The sequence below is a fragment of the Pristis pectinata genome, chromosome 10 (genome assembly GCF_009764475.1).
Source record: "Pristis pectinata isolate sPriPec2 chromosome 10, sPriPec2.1.pri, whole genome shotgun sequence".
NCBI lineage: Eukaryota > Metazoa > Chordata > Chondrichthyes > Rhinopristiformes > Pristidae > Pristis > Pristis pectinata.
This window is the reverse complement of record NC_067414.1, coordinates 72,053,141-72,075,192: the sequence shown is the minus strand read 5'-3', so window position 1 is coordinate 72,075,192 and position 22,052 is coordinate 72,053,141. Positions and strand designations below refer to the sequence as shown.

General features: G+C 39.4%; 1 protein-coding gene across 4 annotated transcripts in view; it reads right to left on the bottom strand.

Annotated features, from left to right (window-relative positions):
* LOC127574939 (disintegrin and metalloproteinase domain-containing protein 17-like) overlaps positions 1 to 15,456 on the bottom strand; it is a 56,850-nt gene extending 41,394 nt beyond the window's left edge. For 2 of the 4 annotated variants that reach the window (XM_052024464.1, XM_052024465.1), the window contains exons 1-3: positions 15,161 to 15,456; positions 2,802 to 2,934; positions 1,516 to 1,649 (exon numbers count right to left, since the gene is read on the bottom strand). In XM_052024464.1, the coding sequence (XP_051880424.1) occupies positions 1,516 to 1,649; positions 2,802 to 2,934; positions 15,161 to 15,272 (379 nt within the window). In that variant the 5' untranslated portion in view covers positions 15,273 to 15,456. The remainder of the gene's footprint in view (positions 1 to 1,515; positions 1,650 to 2,801; positions 2,935 to 15,160) is intronic. The other 2 variants (XM_052024466.1, XM_052024468.1) reach the window with 2 other exon arrangements.
* Positions 15,457 to 22,052: the final 6,596 nt, after the last annotated feature.

Here is a 22,052-nt window from a genome sequence, read left to right as displayed (position 1 = left end):
ATGAACAAGCCTTGACAACCTAGGAAGAAGTGATGCAGATTTCCACAGCTCTTTGCTTGAAATATTAGATGTCACTCCTGAACAGCTTAGCTCTAATTTTGAGATTACCTTCCTGAACCAGCACACCCCTAACCCTTTGAGACTTTTCCAGCAGAGGAAATAATTTCTCTCTTTCAACCCTATCACCTGTTTTGTTCATTTTAAACCTCAATATCACTAGCTAATCTTCTAAGAATGTGGGAGTATAAACTCAGATAATGCATCACTTGAAATATTTATTGGTCAGCTTTAAGTTAATTAACAACTAGCTGTGGATGAATTCCAAGGTTCTTGAGTTAAATATTGAAAATACTAATGTCCTCACAATTTAACCCCAGTATGATTCTAATTAATCTATATGCTAAACCCTTCAAACCCAATACGTCATTTCTGAGACAAGGTACTTAGAACTAAATGCAGTACACAAGATTGGGGTCCAAGCAGGGTCTGTGCAGCTGTAATGTAAATCAACATGACTTTGTATTCCTGCCAATATTACATATAAGGCTATCATTCCTTTAGAGATTTGAAACATTTTTCTCTCTATCCACTGAATTTCATCTGCCTACTCATTTAATCCATCATATCCTTTTGCAACTTTCTGCTTGCATCTATATTATTAACAAGTACTATTGGCAAAAAGCGTAACAAAAAGCCATGGTCCCAGAATAGATCATGTCTGGAGTTAACCATGGAAGAGACAAGGATGCAGTAAAAATGGACAATGTTGCTGAGATGGAAAGAGGCAGATTTTGCAATAAAGAATTCACAGGATTAAAAGATTCAGCAATAAGACACTGGAACTGCAACTCATCTAGTTCAGCCTGGCACAACTGTGAAGGAGGGAAAGGTCTGTGGTGAGATCCATGAACAATAGCTTTAGTCTTTTCCATATATAACTCAAGGACCTTGGAGTTCATCCACAACTGGATACTGGACAGTTGTTAATTAACTTATACCTGACCAATAATTTTTTTTTACAAAATTAAAACAGAGGCAATGGCTAGAAAAATAAATATGATAAAAAATGATTTGCTGTGTAAATCATTTTTAACTTTTGTTTTGCACCCACAGTTACCTTATCAGCAATATATAACAAGCATAACTAATTTGGTCACCAGCAGATTAGGATAATATACAAGCTTTTAGGAAGTAATAAAAAGCTCACTGACGTAAAGTACCCTGGTAGTCATGACAACTGAAGCACCATACTTCCACTTAAAGTAGAGTTTCAAGTCTCATGATTTAATAATTCATCCAGATCCAGAGTTCAAGTGAAAATGCATCTTATTTTTGAACAATTTCTCTCAAATGCAATTGTCCCACCAGAGAAAATAATTTTCATATTAAATGAATATTTGACTTTAATACTTTCATTTGAAAAATTGCTACAGGATATAAGATTATAACAGAAGACTTATGGTTTACATACAATATCATTTTCTGCAATCACTCAATTTCATTATATGTACTAACCAATCACGTGGCCAGAAAAGAAATTTTTCCATTGCACAGGATATACTTCTTCATTTCCTTCTCCATCCACTACCACTGCTTTGAAAGTTTCAGAAAAATGCTCCACATTTGAAGTTAAGTACAAGTTAAAATTTCTGTGAAACAGGAAGTTCAAAGTATTTTCAAAAACAAACAGCAATATTGTAGCAGTTCTATCTTTTATATGAATGTATTTTTATCTAATGCCTTGAAATATATTTGGGCTGTGTGTGTGTATATATGTATATATATATATTTTTTATATAATTATATATACACACACACATACATACACACACACACACATATAAGCATTCCCCACTGCACCACAACTACAGCAGGCCATACTAACACCTGGAATTATATAAAATCTATGCGAGTCAATTTCAAAAGGGAACATCCCCTTAATTGGCCAAATAATGCATCTTTAATATCTAAATCACAGGTCTGCTATTCATACTGGAATTGAAATACAATTTCTGACTATCAAAATTGTTAAGTTCATTTTTACTTTCTAAATCTTGATTTTTCCTCATTTTCTTTTCCCAGTCAAGCTAAAAGTACATAAGTACAGCCCATTTCCATAACATCAATGCATCAAGCAGTACCATAGATTGTCCAGGTAGAACTATACCCTTGTAGTTTTCCCAGTTGCCACAAAGAACTGCCACAATCTCCACTCAACACCATTCCCATTTGATGCAACTCATCAAGAATGAGACTTGAAGTAAAACCAGTAAGGATGTAAAGCTGAATATCATGCTGAAAATCTAACTTGGTTTCATAATTTTCATTGGCCCAAAAAATGCAAAATTAATAAACTTTTATACTTTCTACACAGCAAAAATAATTGTGTAAAACCTTATAATAGAACCAGTATTGTTGAAGCACCTCCATTAGTGTGGCAGTTTGAATTTTGCTCAGGATAAAACAACTCAAGTGCTAGCATGTTAAATCAAAGATAATGAGAGTTAGAATAACTGAACTAACCTCATATTGTATTTAGCAGAAAAGGCAGAGAAAAGAAAATGTTCTGGCTTTCTACATTAAATTTTCCTCATGTATGTGTTTCTATCTGATTTTACAAGCATGGCTTGTGAACAGCCATTTGAACACCTTTCTGCCTCAAACAGAAAAACATCCTGTCTACTCATTAACATCTTAATCTTATATTTCTTAACATTACATCTTTTTTGGGAGTATTTCTTTGTGATTCTAATTTTGAGAACAAAATCACCTGTGCTACAAAATAAGCTGTTCAATCTTACCTATTCAGGGCTGAAAACTGTACCGATTGTTCCAAATGGGTCTGTGGTTCTGCATCACGCTTTCTTAGAGTGTGCTGGCGGATATCCGACAATGAGAGGATGTCATAATCGGTTAATAATCCATTCAAAACATCTGCTTAAAGAAAAAGAGAATTTTTAAAAATTTTCTTTTTGATCATTGTTCTATGTTGACTCTCTATCCAGTGTAATGGAACAGAGCGTCAACAGAGATCATGCATGGAAATGTGTAATTCAAAGGATAATGCAAAACACATTAATAGGCATCAAGAGAAACAAAGGACTGCAGATGGTGGAATCTAGATGAAAAACACATGTGTTTGCTTAGGAGTTATCTTACAGTGATAGCTTCTTCTAGTTTCTCTTCTATTTACAGGGGCTTGCAGACATATTTACAGTCCAGTATTACATTCTGAGATACATTCTTGTGTAAATGACCTTCAATAACCTTGAAATGTTTAATTACTTTTTAGTCTATTCTTAATGTACTCTTATTCTTAATGAGATGTACTCCTACAATATTGATCAAATTGTCTGAAGATGGTTTTCCAAGCATGACAGTGTGGGTCTTTGAAACTAACATTACGGGACTTTAAAATATCACATAATTAACCTACAAGCCAATAAAACAGCTACTGAATAAGTGAGAAACCAGTTATTGTACACTAATCTACTAGCATTACACGTGTTATTTTCTCCCTGTATCACTTAAACACAAATTCAGTTCAAGTTGGTCAAATCTACAGATGATGCAAAATTAACTATGGAATCACAGGAGGCAATTCAAATATAAAATGAGGTGGAGACAATATCAAATGGACAGAATAAGGAAAGCTAAAATTTAATACAGTCATGTGCAAACAATTGGACATTGAAAGGATAATGTGCGGGAGTCACCAAGAACTGGCAAGTCCCAAGGATTGGGCAGGTATGTGATATGAACACTACCTGCCACTTCAGTAAGAGGTTATGAATGCCATCAACATCAAAAAGCAACTAACCTTGGCTTTTCATAGCACTACATTTACCCAACATTCCATTGCTACGAACTAAACTTCATCATCCACATCTACAATATGGCTATCAAACAAAGAATGGCGGAAGCTGGTCAGAACTACTCAACAATAGGTGGCTAACCTCCTAGTGCTACGCTCACCATTTCCTCATCCTCTCATAATTCATTGTGTATTTTGCAAGACTCAAAACAAATGTGATGAAATACTGACCACCACCTGCATGGGCGCAACCATAACAACACATAAAGGAGCTTGAAACCCATCTTCTTCAATCGTCAACAACCAACTTATCCACCACTGGTGCGTTATGGTTTCAATGTGTACAATGTGGGCAGCACAGTGGCACCAGCTGCTATGGCTGCTGCCTCACGGTGCCAGCAATCCAGGTTCCATCCTGATCTCAGGTGCTATCTGTATGGAGTCTGCATGTTCTCCCTGTGACTGTGTGAGTTTCCTCTGAATGCTCCAGTTTCTCCCCATATCCTAGAGGTGCATAGGTTGGTAGATTAATTGTCCACTGTAAATTGCCCCTAGTGTGTAGGTGAGCAGTAAAATCTGGGGGGAGTTGATGAAAATGTTGGATTAATGTAAAATCAGTATAAATGAGTGGTTGATGGTGTTATCTCTATAACCCTATGAATCTGTAAGACACACTACGACAACTCAAGGTTTCCTTTACAAGCTCTTTCTAGCTACTTGTTATCACATTGGACAAGAGCTGCAAGAACATGGAAATATCATCTGCAGGCTTCCCTCGAAGTAAAACATCACAGCGAGCTTTGCAACACAGTGCTATAAACATAGAAAACAGACTGTAAAAACCATATCAATTTGTCCCATAATTAGTGGCAGTCTAGAGCCAAAGTACAAACTAAATCAAATTTATGCAGAATCTGTATCCATACAATAGTTAAAACAGCTCTAAAAAAATCTGGTTGCAGATGGACAAAGTCTGTGTACATCCCTACTCCAAGCAAGTCTAAAAGTTGACAGAATGAAATTAATTCCAAACGTAAGTACTACTGTCCAAATAACCAGTATTACCAAAAGCAGATGTGACAGGATGATTGCCACCTTCACTCTCAACACTACCATTAATTCAAGTTACCAAAATGTGTTGAAGCCTAGATATTCACCGATGGCCTTGAAGAATCTGCCCACAAATACTGAGTGTTTTTATGTGTGGCAAGGATTTCATCTTATGTGATATCTAGTACAGTTAAGCATCATTTTTTTGGGATCCTGCAACAATGAATCATTACCAGACTCAGCAACCAGTTAGGGAATTGCTCACACAGAGCAAATCAGACATTATTCTTAAACCAACTTTGTAAATATTTCACAGCAAGTGAAATAAAGAATGTAAAAGGGGAAATATTATTTTTTTTAAGAAGTAAAAAATAATCCACAAAGCACAGAATTTCAAAACATTTACATAGGAATGACATTCCTCACACATACAACTAGGTTTTTTTTAGGGTCATTGAGGCTAATATTAAAACTCACATGCTCATGTAACAAAACAGCACTTTCCAGGTGAAAGTATTTGTCACTGCAGATTACTAACTTCTGAAGATAAAACTGGAGAAATTTTAAAAACAACCCACTCAGTGGAAGAGCAAGAATGTTGGGCAGCAATTTTGGCATTCCTGTGTTTAACAATGGCAAAATCAGGACCTGGCCTCAATACATTAACACAAAAGTGTAATATTTAATTGCTGACACTTCAAAATACAGTCGGTATCATTCTTAAGTATAATCTTGCATTCAACCACTTTTTTTTGCCATTTTGCCATCTTTCAGCATCTTCCTACCCATTTTGTACAAGGACCAAGAACCAGGATACAGGTCCTCCACACATTACAAGCACCCAACTTATGGCTATCCCATACACACGAATGAGCATTTGGGAGACCAGCAGGATGGATGGGGATGGAGTTGCTGGCTGCTGCGAGGCTGCCGGGTGAGAGTGGAGCATTTCCGCGTACCTTCTCTCCAGCCCAGAGCAGAGCTGGGAATGCTAAGCAGACTCGCACCCTTGCTCGCTCATCGAGTCAATGGGGCCACTGGTGGCCACTCTTCCCATGCCTACTTGCTTTCCTGTCACAGCTGTTTCTGTGATCCTCTCCCACACACTGTTTTTGTTCATTTCTACGTTACGAACAGTTCTCAGGAATGGAGCCCTGTCGTAACCTGGGAATTGCCTGTATACTGATTAAACTTAAAGTGCCGGTTTGCAAAATAAAGCCAACAGTTTCCTATGATGCAATGCTAAAACTCTTCACTGGACATCAGTTAAAGTGAACTGAAAGATATTAACAAAATCTCGCAGGAGCAAGAAAGAATGGAAAAAAAACACGCCACAGCAAATCATGTTGTTTGCAAATTTTCTGAGGCCATGCTGAAAATTCCACATAGAAGTTTGGGCAGAACAAGTGAATCATGCATTTAGTTTTCTCTACTGGAAGCTGCTTAGTTGAAGGAAATGACACTTGAGAATTTGCAGTTAAAGTAAAAGGTTTTTACTAATATACCGATCTGCAGCAACAAATCAAGCCAAGAGTAAGGAAAAATAATGAGATAAAGGCTCTTTACCTGTATTCAGCACAACATTCCTACCAAGATGGAGGAATTGGCTGCATAAAAAGAAATAAATGGTATGATCTGCCAGCCATACCAAAGAAGTGGCTGCAAGCTGACCAAGGCTGAGAGCTGAATATTCAGGAGAATTTGACATATCAGAAAGAGAGACAGAAAGAAACTGGAGATGGGCTAACTCTGTTATCAAAAATTGAGGTCCTTGCAATGGGGAGGAACGATACTCATTCAAAATCTTAAAGATATAGATCAGTTTTGGTGGAGATGAGCAAAGTAAGAAGTCACTAGTGAAAGCAGCATATTGACCGCTAATGGTAGATAGTATAAATCAAGAAATAATCAGGATTTGTAAGATACTGTAATAATCATACAGATTGGACATATAAAGTTGACAACAGTAGCCTTGAGGATGTGTTCACAGAATTGGAGATAGTTTCTTAAAGCAATAAATTGAGGAACCTACCAGGAAACTGGGTTATTAGACTGAGCATTGTGTATTGCAACAAGATAAGTTAATGATTTTAAAGTAAAGATTGTCAAACAAAAGAGCGATCATGGCATGATACAATTTCAAATTCAGTTTGCAGTGAGAAAGGTGGATCTGAAAATAGTGTCCTAAATTTAAATAAAGGCAATTACATTGGTACAAGAGCAGAGATGTCTGAAGTAGACTGGAAACATAGATGAAAGGGTACACGGTAGATCAGCAGGGCCAGACTTTTACAGAAAAGATTTATAAATCTCAACAAGCGTGTATTCCAGAGAGGGAGAAAGGCTCTAAAAGGATATACCAAGAATTTAATAAGGATGGCATCAAATTTCAAGAAAAGGCATCCGATATCGCAAAGATTAGTGGTAGGCCAGAAGGTCGGGAAATTTTCAGGAACCAGCAAAGGATGACCAAAAGAAATTATAAAGAGGGAGACTACAGAAGTCAAAGGCAAATAATAAAAACAGTAGAAACTTCTGCAGATATATGAAAAGAAAGGGAATAGCTGAAGTAAACAGTGCACCTATAGAGGACACTGGTGAATTAATAGTGTCTAAGATCCTAAATAACCTTTTTGGATTGGTCTTCATGATAGAAGACACTAAAACATCTCACTAATAACAAATAAGCAAGGGCTATAGGTAGTAAGCAACTTTAAGCAAATCTCAATCACTGGAGAAAAGTACTAGACAAGCTAATTGGGCTAAAGGCAGACCTAGATATAAGGTCTGCATCCTAAGGTCTCAAAGGAAGTGGCTGCAGAAAACATGAATGCATTGCTGTTAGCTAACAAAAGTCTCTGGATTCTGGAATTTTCCTAGAGGATTGGAAAACTGTAAATGTAACATCACTGTTTAAGAAAGGAAGGAGAAAACAAGGCAGGAAACTGTAGGCCAGTTAGCCCAACATCTTTAATTGGAAAAATGCTGGAATTCATTACGAAGAAGGTAATTGCAGGGCATTTATAAAATAATACCAAGCAGAGTCAGCACATTTGTGTGAAAGGGAAATTGGGTTTGACCAATTTGCTGGAATTCTTTGAGGATGTAACAAACAGGGTAGATGAACGGCAAGCACTATAAGTAGTATATTTGGATTTAGAGAAGGTATTTGATAGGTGCCACATAAAGCACTTTTGCACATGATACGAACATACGAGGATGAAGGCAATATATTAAGGATTAAGTGTGGCTAACAAAACCCAGAATTGGAATAAATTGGCCATTTTCAGATTGTTAATCGGTAACTAAAGGGGTGATAGAGTGATTAGTTTTGGGGCTTCAAGCATTTATCGATACTGATGACTTAGACTAAGGGATCAAGTGCACCATGGCCAAAATTTCCTGACAATACAAATAAAGTGGGGTTGGCAAGTTATGAGAAAGAAAGAAAGAAATATAGATAGGTGAGTGAATGAGCAAGAAGTTGACTGGTAGAGAATAATGTGGGGAAAATGTGAGTTTGACCACTTTGGAAGGAAGAATGAGGAAGCAAATTATTATTTAAATGGCATGAGACAATACATGTTTCAATACAAAGGGATCTGGGGATCCTGGCACATGACATACAAAAGGTTAGCATGAAGGTACAACTAATAATTAGGAAGACTAATGGAATATTGGCCTTTATTGCAAGGGACATGAAGTATAAAAGTAGAGACATTTTGATGCAACTTTACAGGGCACTAGCAGACCAATAATTGGAGAATTTTTGGTCCACATTTAAGGACGGATGTGCTTGCATTGGATGAAGTACTGAGAAGGCTCACTAGGTTGAATCCTGGAATGAAGGGCTTCACAGATAGATAGGTTGAGCAAATTTGGTCTACGCTCATTGGAGTGTAGAAGAATGAGAGGTCATCTTGCTTAAACATATGATTCTGAGGGGTACTGACAGCGTGGTCACAAATAGGACATTTACTCTAGCGGGGGAATTTAGAACTGGGGGGCATAGTTTCTGAATAATGAACAACCCATTTCAGACAAAGCTGAGGGGAGTTTCTTATCTCAGAATCTTGAATCTTTGGAATTCTCTGTGCCAGAGAGCTGTGACAGCAGAATCATTGAATATATTCAAGGCCAAGACTGAACTACAAGGGAGTGTATGGAGAGAGAGTGGAAACATGGTGCAGAGGCCATGATCTAGTTGCAAGGTAGTGTAGGCTTGAGGACTGTTCCCGGTCATGTTATGTTTTTATATACTAATATGCATTTTTGAAGTCATAAAGATACTGAGAACACGTAAATGAGCTAAATAATTGATGACATTTATTCTTTGAAGGCACGCCAGTGGCTCTACTTCATTAGGAATTGGAGGAGATTTGGTATGTCACTAAAGACTCTTGCAATTTGCTATAGATGTATGGTGGAGAGCATTCTGACTGGTTGCATCACAGCCTGGTATGAGCCTCCAATGCAGAGGATAGCAAGATGCTGCAGAGGGTTGTAGTCTCCATCAAGGGCAAAAACCTCCCCACCATTGAGAATATTTTCAAGAGGCAGTGTCTCAAGAAGGCTGCGTCCATCATTAAGTACCCTCACCAACAGCGACATGCCCTCTTCTCATTACTACCATCAGGGAGGAGGTACAGGAGCCTGAAGACCCACACTCAATGATTCAGGAGCAGCTTCTTCCCCTTTGCCATCAGATTTCTGAACAGTCCATGAACCCACGAACATTACCTCATTGTTCCTTTTTTTTTGCACTATTTATTTTGTAATTTATAGTTTTTTATGTCTTTGCACTGTACTGCTGCTGCAAAACAACAAATTTCACCTCAGATAAGGCAGTGATAATAAACCTGATTCTGTCATTGTTTCGATTACTGCAATTTTGATGATCATTTACTTCCCTAAATTTCTTGCTCTGCCATTATATGGATCAGAGGGCAAGCAGTATACTTAAAGAAATGATTTTAAATGATAACGGTACAAAACTGTTTAACTATTTTGATAGAGAACACAATTTTTTCTATTATTTTGACCTTTAGCAACATGTCCTTTCCTCATTTCTTAAATTCATATCATATTCCACCTCATTAATTTTTTGTGCTTCAAAACTTTGTTGCTTCTTTCGAAACATGCTCTAATTATACTTTTTCCCTCTGTATAGTTCATGTTTCCTTCTTGTACAATTAGTAAATTCTCCTGAGTGCTTTTTAATAATCTACCAGATCTGTGCTACATTTTCAGTTAGATGACCAGCAACACAATGCATCTCAACAACTACATAAATTAACCCTTTAAATAAAAGCAGATGGCTAGTGTCAAGCTTGAAGAAATTTCTGTTTTGACCAAAAAGATGGCATGGATATAGTAGCAAATACAAGTTCAAATCTTTTGCGTAGAAAAAAACAATTCTCGTGCAGAAGGAAACTGAATGATCTCTTCAAATGCCTGGTACAATAACAGCTGACTCGCATATCAACTTTGCTCCAGTGTTTCTTCCAAAAATAAATAAGTTGAATATTTGCCTTTTTTGATTATTTTTAAGTTTACAAATAATTAGAGAAATCATTTTGGCCTTTCCCATCTCCAGTCATCATAAATTAGCAATAGCTTCTGTCTTACATATCTCAGACCTCTGTTCAAATCTCACTACGGCATCTACGGAATTTAAGTTCAGTTAATAATCCAGAATTTAAAGAATAAACAACTAGCCCCAGAAATATTGACCACAAAACCTACCAGATTGCCCATCTGGTTCATAAACATCTTTGCAAGGGAGGAAATCTGCCATCTTTATACAGTCTGATCTATAGAGAATCCATATATAGCCCACGTGTTTGACTCCAAAATGCCCTATGAAATAGCCTAGCAAGCCAGTAGTTCAAACAGAATAGTACCAGACAAACAACCTGCATCAGGCTGGACACCAAATTCTGATAAAGCAAAATCACAAAGTTGCTACCCACCCAGTCAACCTTGCAAGTCCTCCTCCATAACATCTGGTGTCTATAATGTGACAGCTGTCCCACAGATCAGTCAAGCAACAACCTGTCAGAGTTGTATAATCATGCCCTACAATGTGTCAAACTACTGCATCACAATCCTCAGATATGTCTTGTCCCACACACACTATAAGGGCTGGCACAGGTAGGAAGTGTATATAGGTGGGAAAGAATAGTCCTTGGAGTCCTCAACATTGACTCCTGACAACCGTGCTACCACATGGCATCAGGACAATTCTCCTGATGACTGTCATCTGTCCTCCTTCAGCTGACAAATCAGTGCTGTTTTATGATAATAAAAATCAGAAAATGCTGGAAACACTCAGCAGGTCAGGCAATATCTGTAGAAAGAAGAAAGTCAATATTTCAGGTCAAAGACCCTTTTCAGAGCTCTTCTGCCCAGTGCTCTTTCGTGTTGAACAAAATTTTGAAGAATTACTAATAGTAATGGCACGGAACCTACTCTGAGTTGGGGACTTTCAGAGTGACTAGGTAACACCACAGGCTGAGCTAGCAGTGTCCTGAAAGACAAAGCCACTGGACTGGTTCTGCACCAGACAGCAAGTGCAAATCCCCACTGCATCCAGCGATGTTGTGATCTCTGTCTCAGAGGCTGATATCAGAATATCCTTCAAGAGGATGAACCCTCACAAGGCATCAGGCCCCAACAGTGTACCTGGCAGGGTACTGAAAATCTCTGCTGACCAACTGGCTGGAGTGTTCAAGGACATCTTCAAACTTTCAGTGCTGCATTCGAAAGTTCCCGCCTGCTTCAAAAGGGCATCGATCATACCAGTGCCCAAGAAGAGCAGGGTGAGCTGCCTCAATGACTATCGCCTGGTAGCACTCACATCTACTGTGATGAAGTGCTTTGAGAGGTTGGTCATGGCTAGAATTAACTCGTGCCTGAGCAAGGACCTGGACCCACTGCAATTTGCCTACCGCCACAACAGGTCTACAGCGGACACAATCTCACTGGCTTTCCATTTGGCTTTGGAGCACCTAGTCAACAGCAAAACACACATCAGACTGCTGTTTATTGATTACTGCTTGGCGTTCAACATCATCATCCCCTCAGTACTAGTCAACAAGCTTCAAAACCTGGGCCTCTGTACCTCCCTCTGCAACTGGATCCTCTACTTCCTTTTCAGGAGACTACAGTCAATGCAGATCGGTAGTAACATCTCCTCCTCGCTGACAATCAACACAGGCACACCTCAAGGATGTGTGCTTAGCCCACTGCTCTTCTCTCTCTACACTAGCTAGGCACAGCTCAAATGCCACCTACTAATTCACCGATGACACCACTGTTGTTGGCAGAATCTCAGATGGCGACGAGGAGGTGTACAGGAGTGAAATAGTTCAGCTGGTTGAGTGGTGTCGCAACAACAACCTCGCACTCAATGCCAGCAAGACCAAGGAACTGATTGTGGACTTCAGGTAGGGGAAGTCGGGAGAACACACCCCAGTCCTCATTGAGAGGTCAGCGACGGAAAGGGAGAGCAGCTTCAAGTTCCTGTGCATCAACATCTCGGAGGATCTATCTTGGGCCCAACATGTTGATGAATTCACGAAGAAGGCACACCAGCGGCTCTACTTCGTTAGGAGTTTGAGGAGATTTAGTATGTCACCAAAGACTCTTGCAAATTTCTACAGATATACAGTGGAGAGCATTCTGACTGGTTGCATCACAGCCTGGTATGGAGAAAAACAGGATCAAAAGAGGCTGCAGACGGTTGTTGGCTCAGCCAGCTCCATCACGGGCACAACCCTCCCCACCATCAATGACATCTTCAAGAAGCAGTGCCTCAAGAAGGCAACGTCGATCATTTAGGACCTTCACCATCCAGGACATGCCCTCTTCGCATTAATACCATCAGCGAGGAGGTACAGGAACCTGAAGACCCACTCTCAACACTTTAGGAACAACTTCTTCCCCTCCGCCATCAGATTTCTGAACGGTCCATGAACATTACCTTGTTATTCCTCTTTTGCACTATTTAATTGTTTTTATAACTTATAGTAATTTTTGTCTTGCACTGTACTGCTGCCGCAAAGCAACAAGTTTCACGAAATACGTCAGTGATAATAAACCAGATTCTGATGTGAACCAAGAAAAGGACTAAAACTACATGACTTCATCCTCACCAACTAACTCTGGTGGATGCTTCTGTCCATGATAATTTAAGCACAGTTCTTCAGGAGTTAAAGCCCCATTTTCACACTTTCCATTGCGTGACACTATAACAAGCCAAATAGGATATAATAGAAACAACTATGGCAGTCAAAATTGGGCATCCGCGAAGCGCTGGGCACCATCAACAGGAGCAGAAATCTACACTACTGAGACCTATAACATCATGGCCTGACATAATCCTTCCCTCTACCATTGTCGGGACATCAATCTTGATGCAATGGGGAATGTAGAAGGGCATCTCAAGCAGCATCTGTCATACTCAAATAATGAAGAGGTGCAAGCCCTGGACAATATTCATGCATGCTAAATAGCAAAAACATGCAATGGACAGAGCTAAGCAATCTCACAATCAACAAATCAGATCCTGAAACATCTACTTGTGAATGGTGGTGGCGATTAAACAGGAAGAAGCTCCAAAGATATCCCCATCCTCAACAATGGCAGGAGCCAACAATGTGAGTGCTAAAGACATAAGGCAACTATGTTCAGTCAAACAAAATGGATCTTGGCTTCCTCCTGAGATCTCCACAATTACAGAAGCCAGTTTTCAGCTAAAGTGAATAATGTAGAGTGAAAACAAGAAACTGCTTAGAGAATTTAGTACAGGAAAAGCTTTGGTACCAGACCATATCCCAGCTCTAGTACTGAACACTTATGCTCCAGAACTAGCTGTGCCAGTAGCCAAGCTGTGCCAGGACAAGAACTATACCCAACAATATGGAAAACTGCCCAGGTAGATCCTATTCAAGCAGGACAAATCCATTCCAGCTATTTAGCACCCAATCATTCTACTGTCAATCACTAGTAAAGAGACAGAAAGTGTCAGTGGCAGTAGTTTCTCGCTAATAACCTGCACATATTGTCACAAGTGACTTCTTTCAATATCAAGGCAACCTTTGACTGAGTGTGGCAAGAAGTGGTCCTGGTAAAATGGATCAATAGGCAAAGGATAAACACTTCAATGGTTGGAGTCATATCTCACAAAAAGGAAGATGGCTGTGGATGTTGGGGGTCAACCATCCCAGTCCCAGGACGACACTGTCAGGAATTCCTCAGGCATATTTCATCAATAACCTTTCTTCTATCCTAGGATCAGAAGGGGGATGTTTGCTGTGTTTGCATCATATTCAATTCCGTTTGCAATTCTTTAGCAAATGAACCAATTCACGTCTGTATGCAACAAAGACCTAGAAATAATTCAGGCAGAGGCTGATAAATGGGAAACGTCAACTATTTATTTCCATCCATAGATGCTGCCTGACCTGCTGAGTTCCTCCAGCATTTTGCGAGTATTGCTCCAGATTCCTGCATCTGCAGAATCTCATGTCCACAGTAAACTGCAGTGATTACTTTCAGCTGATGCCAGAAACCAGAAGGCGAGGATTAGTTTGTGTTTGATTCCAATAATCATTTTGTATCCATGAAGTAATTCCTTGGGATATGTTACTTTTTAGAAACTCCATTTCAACTTCATGCAGCGGATGAGGTGATTGATTCATTTTAAGTTCAGGGTCCATTCCATACTAGTGGCTGTTAATTTGTTTTTCATAGTTTGAAGCCATTCAAGTAAGATGATCAAACTTACTACCAGGTGCAGGTACATGGGTCTAAGCAGATCAGGTCGGCATGGACTAGATGGGCCGAAGGGCCTGTTTCTGTGCTGTAGTGCTCTATGACTTTATCAACAGATTTCCCCCATCCCTTTGAGCCATTTTTTTTTGCATGGTCCATATACAAGATATACAAATCCACATCTCTAACTCGAATCTCTGATAAATTATCCATCATTCCCATCTATATACATGCAGGTTTAGGAGGTTTGTACACAGCACACACTTCCCCTCGATATACACAGTTTTCACTGGAACACCCAAGTTTTTTTGTTTTTGGGAGGCACCCACAACTGTGATGAAGCAGATCGTGATCTGTCCACTACCGGAAATGGGTTGGATGATGTGTAAACTCATTCGGATCTACCCCTCAGCCACCCGGCAGTTCCCGCAGAGAACCCCCTCCCATTCAGGGGGCTCCCAAGCGACGGAGAAGCTGCGCCCGTCCCAGATCCGGCTGGTCAGGGCCTCCTCCTCTTACCGGACGGACCGTCGCTACCCTCTTTCTCCGACTGGGGCCCGGCTGCTTCTCCTGACCGACAGAGGAGCGGCCACGCCAGCAGCACGACGACCGAGGCCATCAAAGTGCTCATCGCCGAAACCGGAGAGACCGATCACTCCCCACAGCGAGCGCCGGTCCCTCGTCCCGGGCCGCCACAGCAGGACGACGCCCCGGAAACACCCCCGTCCAGCCCGGAAGTGCTCTGGCCCGACTGGGAGGAGAGGAGGCGTCTTATCGGCTGAGGTCCCGTCCGGGGCGAGGAGGTGGATGGAAGTTGCAACTAGGTTTTTTTTAGAACAAACGACAGATTTAAGGGGGGAAATACCCCAAAATGAGTTGAAAAAAGAACCTTTCCTCATGCTGGAAGTATACTGTGGTGCTGGAGAATTATAACAAATATGGAAAGTCTGTTCCCAGTGGTAAGAAGGTCTAGAGCCAGCTGTGACAAACTTACAATAATATAAGGAAAAAGGCAAGCATGAGGTGGGGAAATTATTTCAAGCAGCGGAGCTCGCTGTTCTAAAGAGTGACAGTGCACAATTAATAGTATCTTTGAAATGAAATTGGATTAATAGCTGAAGCAGAAATATTTGCAGAGCTGTAGATGAAAAGGTAAGGCAAAGAGATTAATTGACAGGTCTCCAAAGAATCGGCAAAGGCACTGTGAGCTTCACAACTTCTTACTGTACTATGGCATTTCTTTACTGAATGGATCAATAACTAATACTAAACTATGGAATCAGAATAGGTGAGGTGAATCAAATCGTTTTTGTCAGCTCTACATGAATGTTTTTTGTGGTTTCTATACATAACCACTTATCTCCAATTGTGTAGGTTTGATAATTTCCAAGATAGTCATCACTTGGTATTAAATTAGGTAACATTGTTCATTTGTTTATGTGGAGTGGTTTTTTTTTGCATAAAGGAAGGCACTGAGTATCTTGAGTCTCCACTGCAGTAGCATGTTGAGGCCAAGTGCAAAAAGCAGAAAAATACATATCAGCCATGACCCACATACGCCATCCACGCACCAAGCGAGGCAGACTAGGCAGATCTCACATTGCCATTATCAGCCACAGACTGGTGTGAAAGCAAGTCATCCTCAACTGCAAGGGACTAGCTAAGAAGAAGCATTTACCTTAATTGTGTTCTTTAGTATTATCAACTCCTGAATAATTATTTGACTTTGTTTCATACTGAAATGTGTAATGTCCCTCAAGAATGGAATGCATTCATAGAACTCCAGAATGGTAAAATTCAAGAATAAGCAATGATGTTTCTACAACTTCACCACAATGTCAGTTGGTAATCCAGCCTCTACAACTCTTGGGATGAGATTCTGCAAGAAGAAATTTCTATACACCTCAGTTTCAAGTAACTGGCCCCTTATCTTAAAACTGTGTCCCCTTATTCAAGATTCTACCACTATTAAAAACTTCTTAACGTCTACCCTGTCATGATCCCTTGGGGACATAAGAACACACTTTATTCTTCTACATTCCAAAGAATATAGACCCACTTCTTTAGCCTCTCTTGATGGAAGAAGCATCTCATCCCATGAATTAGCATAGTGACTATCTTTTGTACTGCCTCCAATGCTACTTTATCCTTTCTTGGGTAAGGGGACTAAAACTGCGTGTAGTACTCCAAGTGTGGACTCAGCAACAACCCGTACAATTATAATAAAACTTCCCTATTTTTAATCTCCAACCCTTTTGCAAGGATCAATATACCATTTGCCGCCTTAACCACTTACTACATCTAACTTGTTACAAAATAACACCTAGATCTCTTAGATTGCAAATGAGTGAAATACAATCTCCATTTAGATAATAATCTGCCTTTTGATTCCTCTTACCAAAGTGTATTGCTTCACACTTCCCCACATTAAACTCCATTTGCCAAGCTTTCATCCATTCACTCAGACCATCTACATCCTGTGGTAGAGTCACAATGGGAGCAGCTCTTCCTTTATTTAAAGCTGTTGTAGAGTCACAATATCCTCATTGCAATATGCCCTTCCACCTATCTTGTTTTATCTTTGGCAAACTTGGATACCTTACATTCTGCCCCCTCCTCTAGGTCATTAATATAAATTGTAACTAATTAGAGGCGAAGAACTGATCCCTGGGGTACTCTATTAGTTATGTGCCTCCAGTCTGAAAAAGACCTGTTTATTCCAGTTCTCCATTTTTATGTGATAACTAGTTTTCAATCCATGCTATCACACTTCTACTAATACCATGAGCTCTTAACTTGTACACTAGCCTTTTATATGGCAGCTTGACAGATATCTTTTAGAAATCTAAATACGTCACATTCACAGGTTCTCCTCTATCAACTCTGCTTGATACTTCCTTGTAGAACTCAAGTAAATTTGCCTAACAGGATTTACCTTTCATGAAACCATATTGACTTGGTTTGGTTATATTAAGCTTCATAGAGTTGTACAGTACAGAAACAGGCCCTTCAACCCAACTACGCCGATCAAAATGTCTGTCCGAGCTAGTCCCATTTGCCCATATTCTTCTAAACCTGTCCTATCCAATTACCTGTCTGTCTTTTAAACATTGAATTGCACCTTCTCTGGCAGCTGGTTCCATATAGCCACTGCCCTCTGCATGAAAAAGTTTCTCCTCAGGTCTCTTTTAAATCCTTCCCCTCTCACCTTAAATCTATATCCTCTAGTTCTAGACTACCCTACCCTGGGAAAAAGACTAGGACCATCCACCTTAAGTACATCCCTCATGATTTTATATACTTCTGTAAGGTGACCCCTCAGCCCCCTACACTCCAGGGAAAAATGTCCCAGCCCATCCAGCCTCTCCTTGTAATACAAGCCCTCCAGTCCTGGTAACATCCTCATGAATCTTTTCTGCACCCTGTCCAGCTTAATTACATCCTTCCTGTAGCTGGGCGACCAGAACTGTGCACAGTACTCCAAGTGTGGTCTCACCAATGACTTGTACAGTTGCAACATGATATCCTAACTCCTGTACTCAATGCCAACTAATGAAGGAGAGCATGCCAAACACCTTCTTCACCACCCTGTCTCCATGTATCTAAATGGGTTCTTTTCCTAAATGGCTATTTCTTCTCTAGCACCTAGCCAACAATAGATATTAAACTAACCAATCTATAGTTTCCCACTATTTGCCTTCCTTCATTCTTGAACAAGGAAGTCACGCTTCCTGTTATCCAATCCACTGGTACCTTCCTAGAATTCAGTGAGTTTTGAAAAACATCAATCAATGGATCTATTATCTCTGCAGCCACATCCTTTAAAACACTTGGGTATAGGTCATCAGGTCCTGGTGATTTGTCTGCCTTTAGTTTCGTGAGCTTTTCCAATACCTGTCTCTTAATGTATCTGCCATTTTTTTGTGATTTATTTCCCAACTCATTCTCCAGAGGGTCCACACTTACTTAGCAAAACTACAGCTAAAATGAGGATCAAGTTTGGGATAAAAAAAGTTAACTGGTGGTACCTCTTTATGGAAACAAAAGCTCTGAATAAATTACACAGAAACAAATGGGGTGTGGTAATACATTTTGTACATTACAAGCTGATAGGTGAGGGTACTGAACTGAATTAAGAGAACACAAGTTAAAATTCCACCATGGCCATTGAAGAACTTGAATTCACTTTTAAAGGAATAGGAAATAAATGAAAAGAACTGTGAGGGGATGGTGAGGGGACATGGGGGCAGTTTTAGGGGAGAAAAGAGGGAGTGGAGGTAGGTTTGTGGAGATTATGTTTACAAGCAGTGAATGATCTCAGGATTAGTGGAAGAGACTTCAGTTTCCACATTTGTCCTCCTTAGAAACACTGCTTTTAAAATGCTGGTTAGGTCAAAGTGGAATAATGCATCCAATTCTGGCTACCATTGCAATGGGCTTACAAAATTACAATGGTTTTAGATAAAGGAAAGCCGTTTCCACATTAGCCCAACTTAGAACCCACAAAACCAGAGTGGAAGCAAGTCATCTTCAATCCCAAGGGACTGCCAAAGGACGATGGTTAAGTGACACTTCTATTGTATCATCCCTGTTGCTGTGATATTCCTGCCTACAACACACCTTCACAACAGGTTCTGAAGTGTTCATACTCCCACTCTTCTAATGTGTCAACTGTGGCCCAGCAGTAGCACTTTAACACATTTGGGATGATTTATGATTTTCTGAGACAGTGCACAAGTTTGGAGTGTGGAGCAAGGGTAAGATATGGGTATTACTTCCAAAAGTAATCGCTAACACTTATACATCTGCTGTAAAACCACCAGGCTTGGGTGTCATTTGTTTCTGAGCTCAAGTAAATTGGCTTTCAAGCATTCAAGTGAAAAATGTTAATGATAAAACATTAAACTTAGTGTACAAAATTAATCTTTAGTTGTTAGCATTAAACCATTATACTGCCTTACTAACATTCAGTACCATCGACTTGGAGAGGCGGCTGATACTGTGGTGATCCACATTGACAGGAATAAAAAAAACAAGCCAGTAAAGATTAGATGACATTGTTCTAAAGAATGCACAAGAACTGCGGGACCTGCATGGGTATGTGCACAAATATCTGAAGGTAACAAGACAGAGCCTTTGGGTATAGCTTCTGGGATACTGGCTTCATGAATACAGAGTACAAAAGCTGAGAGGTTATGTTGAATGTTTGTTAAATACTGGTTAGGTCCAGTGGAATATTGCATTCCATTCTGGCCACCACACAGTGGGTTTACAAAATTACAACAGCTTTAGATAAAGGGAGAGCTACTCCCATTTACAGTTAGTTTAAGGACCTGAGTGCTCAGATTTAATTTGATGGGCAAAAGATACCATGATTGTGCTATGGAACCACTGTAAAGCTGATAATTAAGGTTCCAAAAGGGAATTAGAGGGGGAAAATAATTTGCAGGTAAGGAGAAAGGACTCAGAGGATTGCTGTAATGTGAGAGCAAATGTTAAGATAATGGGCAAGATGGCTTACAACATAATGATTCATTGATTCTGTAACCCAGCAACCTAGTTGCTCCTTGACTCAAAGAATTGCCAGCAGCTCCTAGGTTTTGCTGTAAGAATTTCTAATTTCCTACCCTCACAAAACTGAGATGAACAAATTAAAATTGTCTTCTGATAGGAATGTGCTCAGTTAATGGAAATTTTTCTAATGATCTTGACTTGAAAATATTTTTTCCTTCACATCTTTTGGAAAATTGGAAATCAAGCTGAAATTTGACAGAATTTAAGTACATTAGGGTCCTTATGCAAATTTTCTTTAAGTAGAATCAATGGCTGCACATTTAAAATACACAAGTTTGAATAAAAATTGCCCAAGATACTTGAAAAATGCGAAGGTAAATGATATTTGGCTCCCTTCATTGTCCTTCCATTAGTTTTTCATGGCTCAAATCACACCCGAGATTCAAACATATACTATACCTGCATGTTCCCCTTCAAGACACATCATTTCCACCTAGGACGTTTATCATTTACACTGGTTGTAAAATTCCAAAGCACCTTACCCAACTGGAGTAGTACTGTCAGCAGAAAGATTGCAAGTGTTCAAGAGTGGTTCACCACCACCTGAAGGGCAACAAGAATTCCACAAATAATAATGGCCTTGCCAGCAATATCCACAAAATAAATGTAGACTGCTAGTCCAGTGCAACACCAAGGGAACACTGAATTGTCAAAAAGTGCAGTATTCTTTTTCAGAAAAGACATGAAATGGAGGAGACATATCTTTCACATCTGTCTCAAATGAACATAAAAGTTGCCATGGCAGTATTTCAGCGAGCAGAAATGTTCTTTGTGGAATCTGCCAATCTCAACCAACATTTTAAAACTCATTTTTCTCATAGCTGTTTGTGGGACCTTGCAGTAGCCAAAGTGTGTATTGTTTCCCCCAATTTAGTCAATTCTAGAGCCTGCACTTCTGAAGTACTTCACTGGATGTAAAGTGCTCTGGGACCAAGGTCATGAAAAGTACTAAATAACTGTTTTCTAGTCCTGACATTAATGCTATACTTCATCTTGACCAATGCACAACAGGAGTATATAAATAATTAGTTGACTTACAATTTGTTTCATATCTGGGATAGCTGGGAAAGTGAGGGAAGGAGATAAACAAACAACAAATCATCTTGATGCACCAAGTTTTACTGGTAACTGGTTGTTCAGAAAGTAACAATTTCTAAGAATCAAGTTAGCAGCTTGTGAATCCAGCTATTAGTTATCTGCAGTTAGCAGACTGGAAGGATTTCTGGAGAAGGTGGTTAACTATAGTACAATGAACACCTGTGCTAGAAAGGCTTCTTTTTTCTGTAAAAGCATGTATTAGCCACTTTGTTCAATTTAGACTTCAGCTCCATTTCCGTTTCTGAAGTCGATAATTAACTCTGGAATGCAGTCCAATTTCCTTCAGAAGTCATGTAAATTATCAGGATAAGAAAAATATTAAGTTTTTTTTGAAAAACACTTCATGGTCTGATTAGCCTCTAGTTTCTTTTAACACATCATGGTCTGATTGGCTTCTAGTTTCCTATAAGTTTCTTGATAGCTTATGACTTAATCAATGTTCTTTGTTATTCTACTAATAAAATTGTGTTTGGGAAAAAAATTTATTTTAGCCAAAACAAAACATCAAGTTTTAGAACAGAAAGTTCACCATGAAATGAGTTAGGAGTAAGACAAGAATCCTTTTCCACTTGAGTCTATTAATCATGCCAGTTACTATGTTAAACCAACCTAATTGCAAAACTGGTCCAAAAATAACACCTTTGTTCAGATTTTAAACAGGCTATTAAGGTTTTAAGACATACAAGTCAGTGATAATAAACCTGATTGATTCATCTGCCATTTCTCCACCCACATCTGC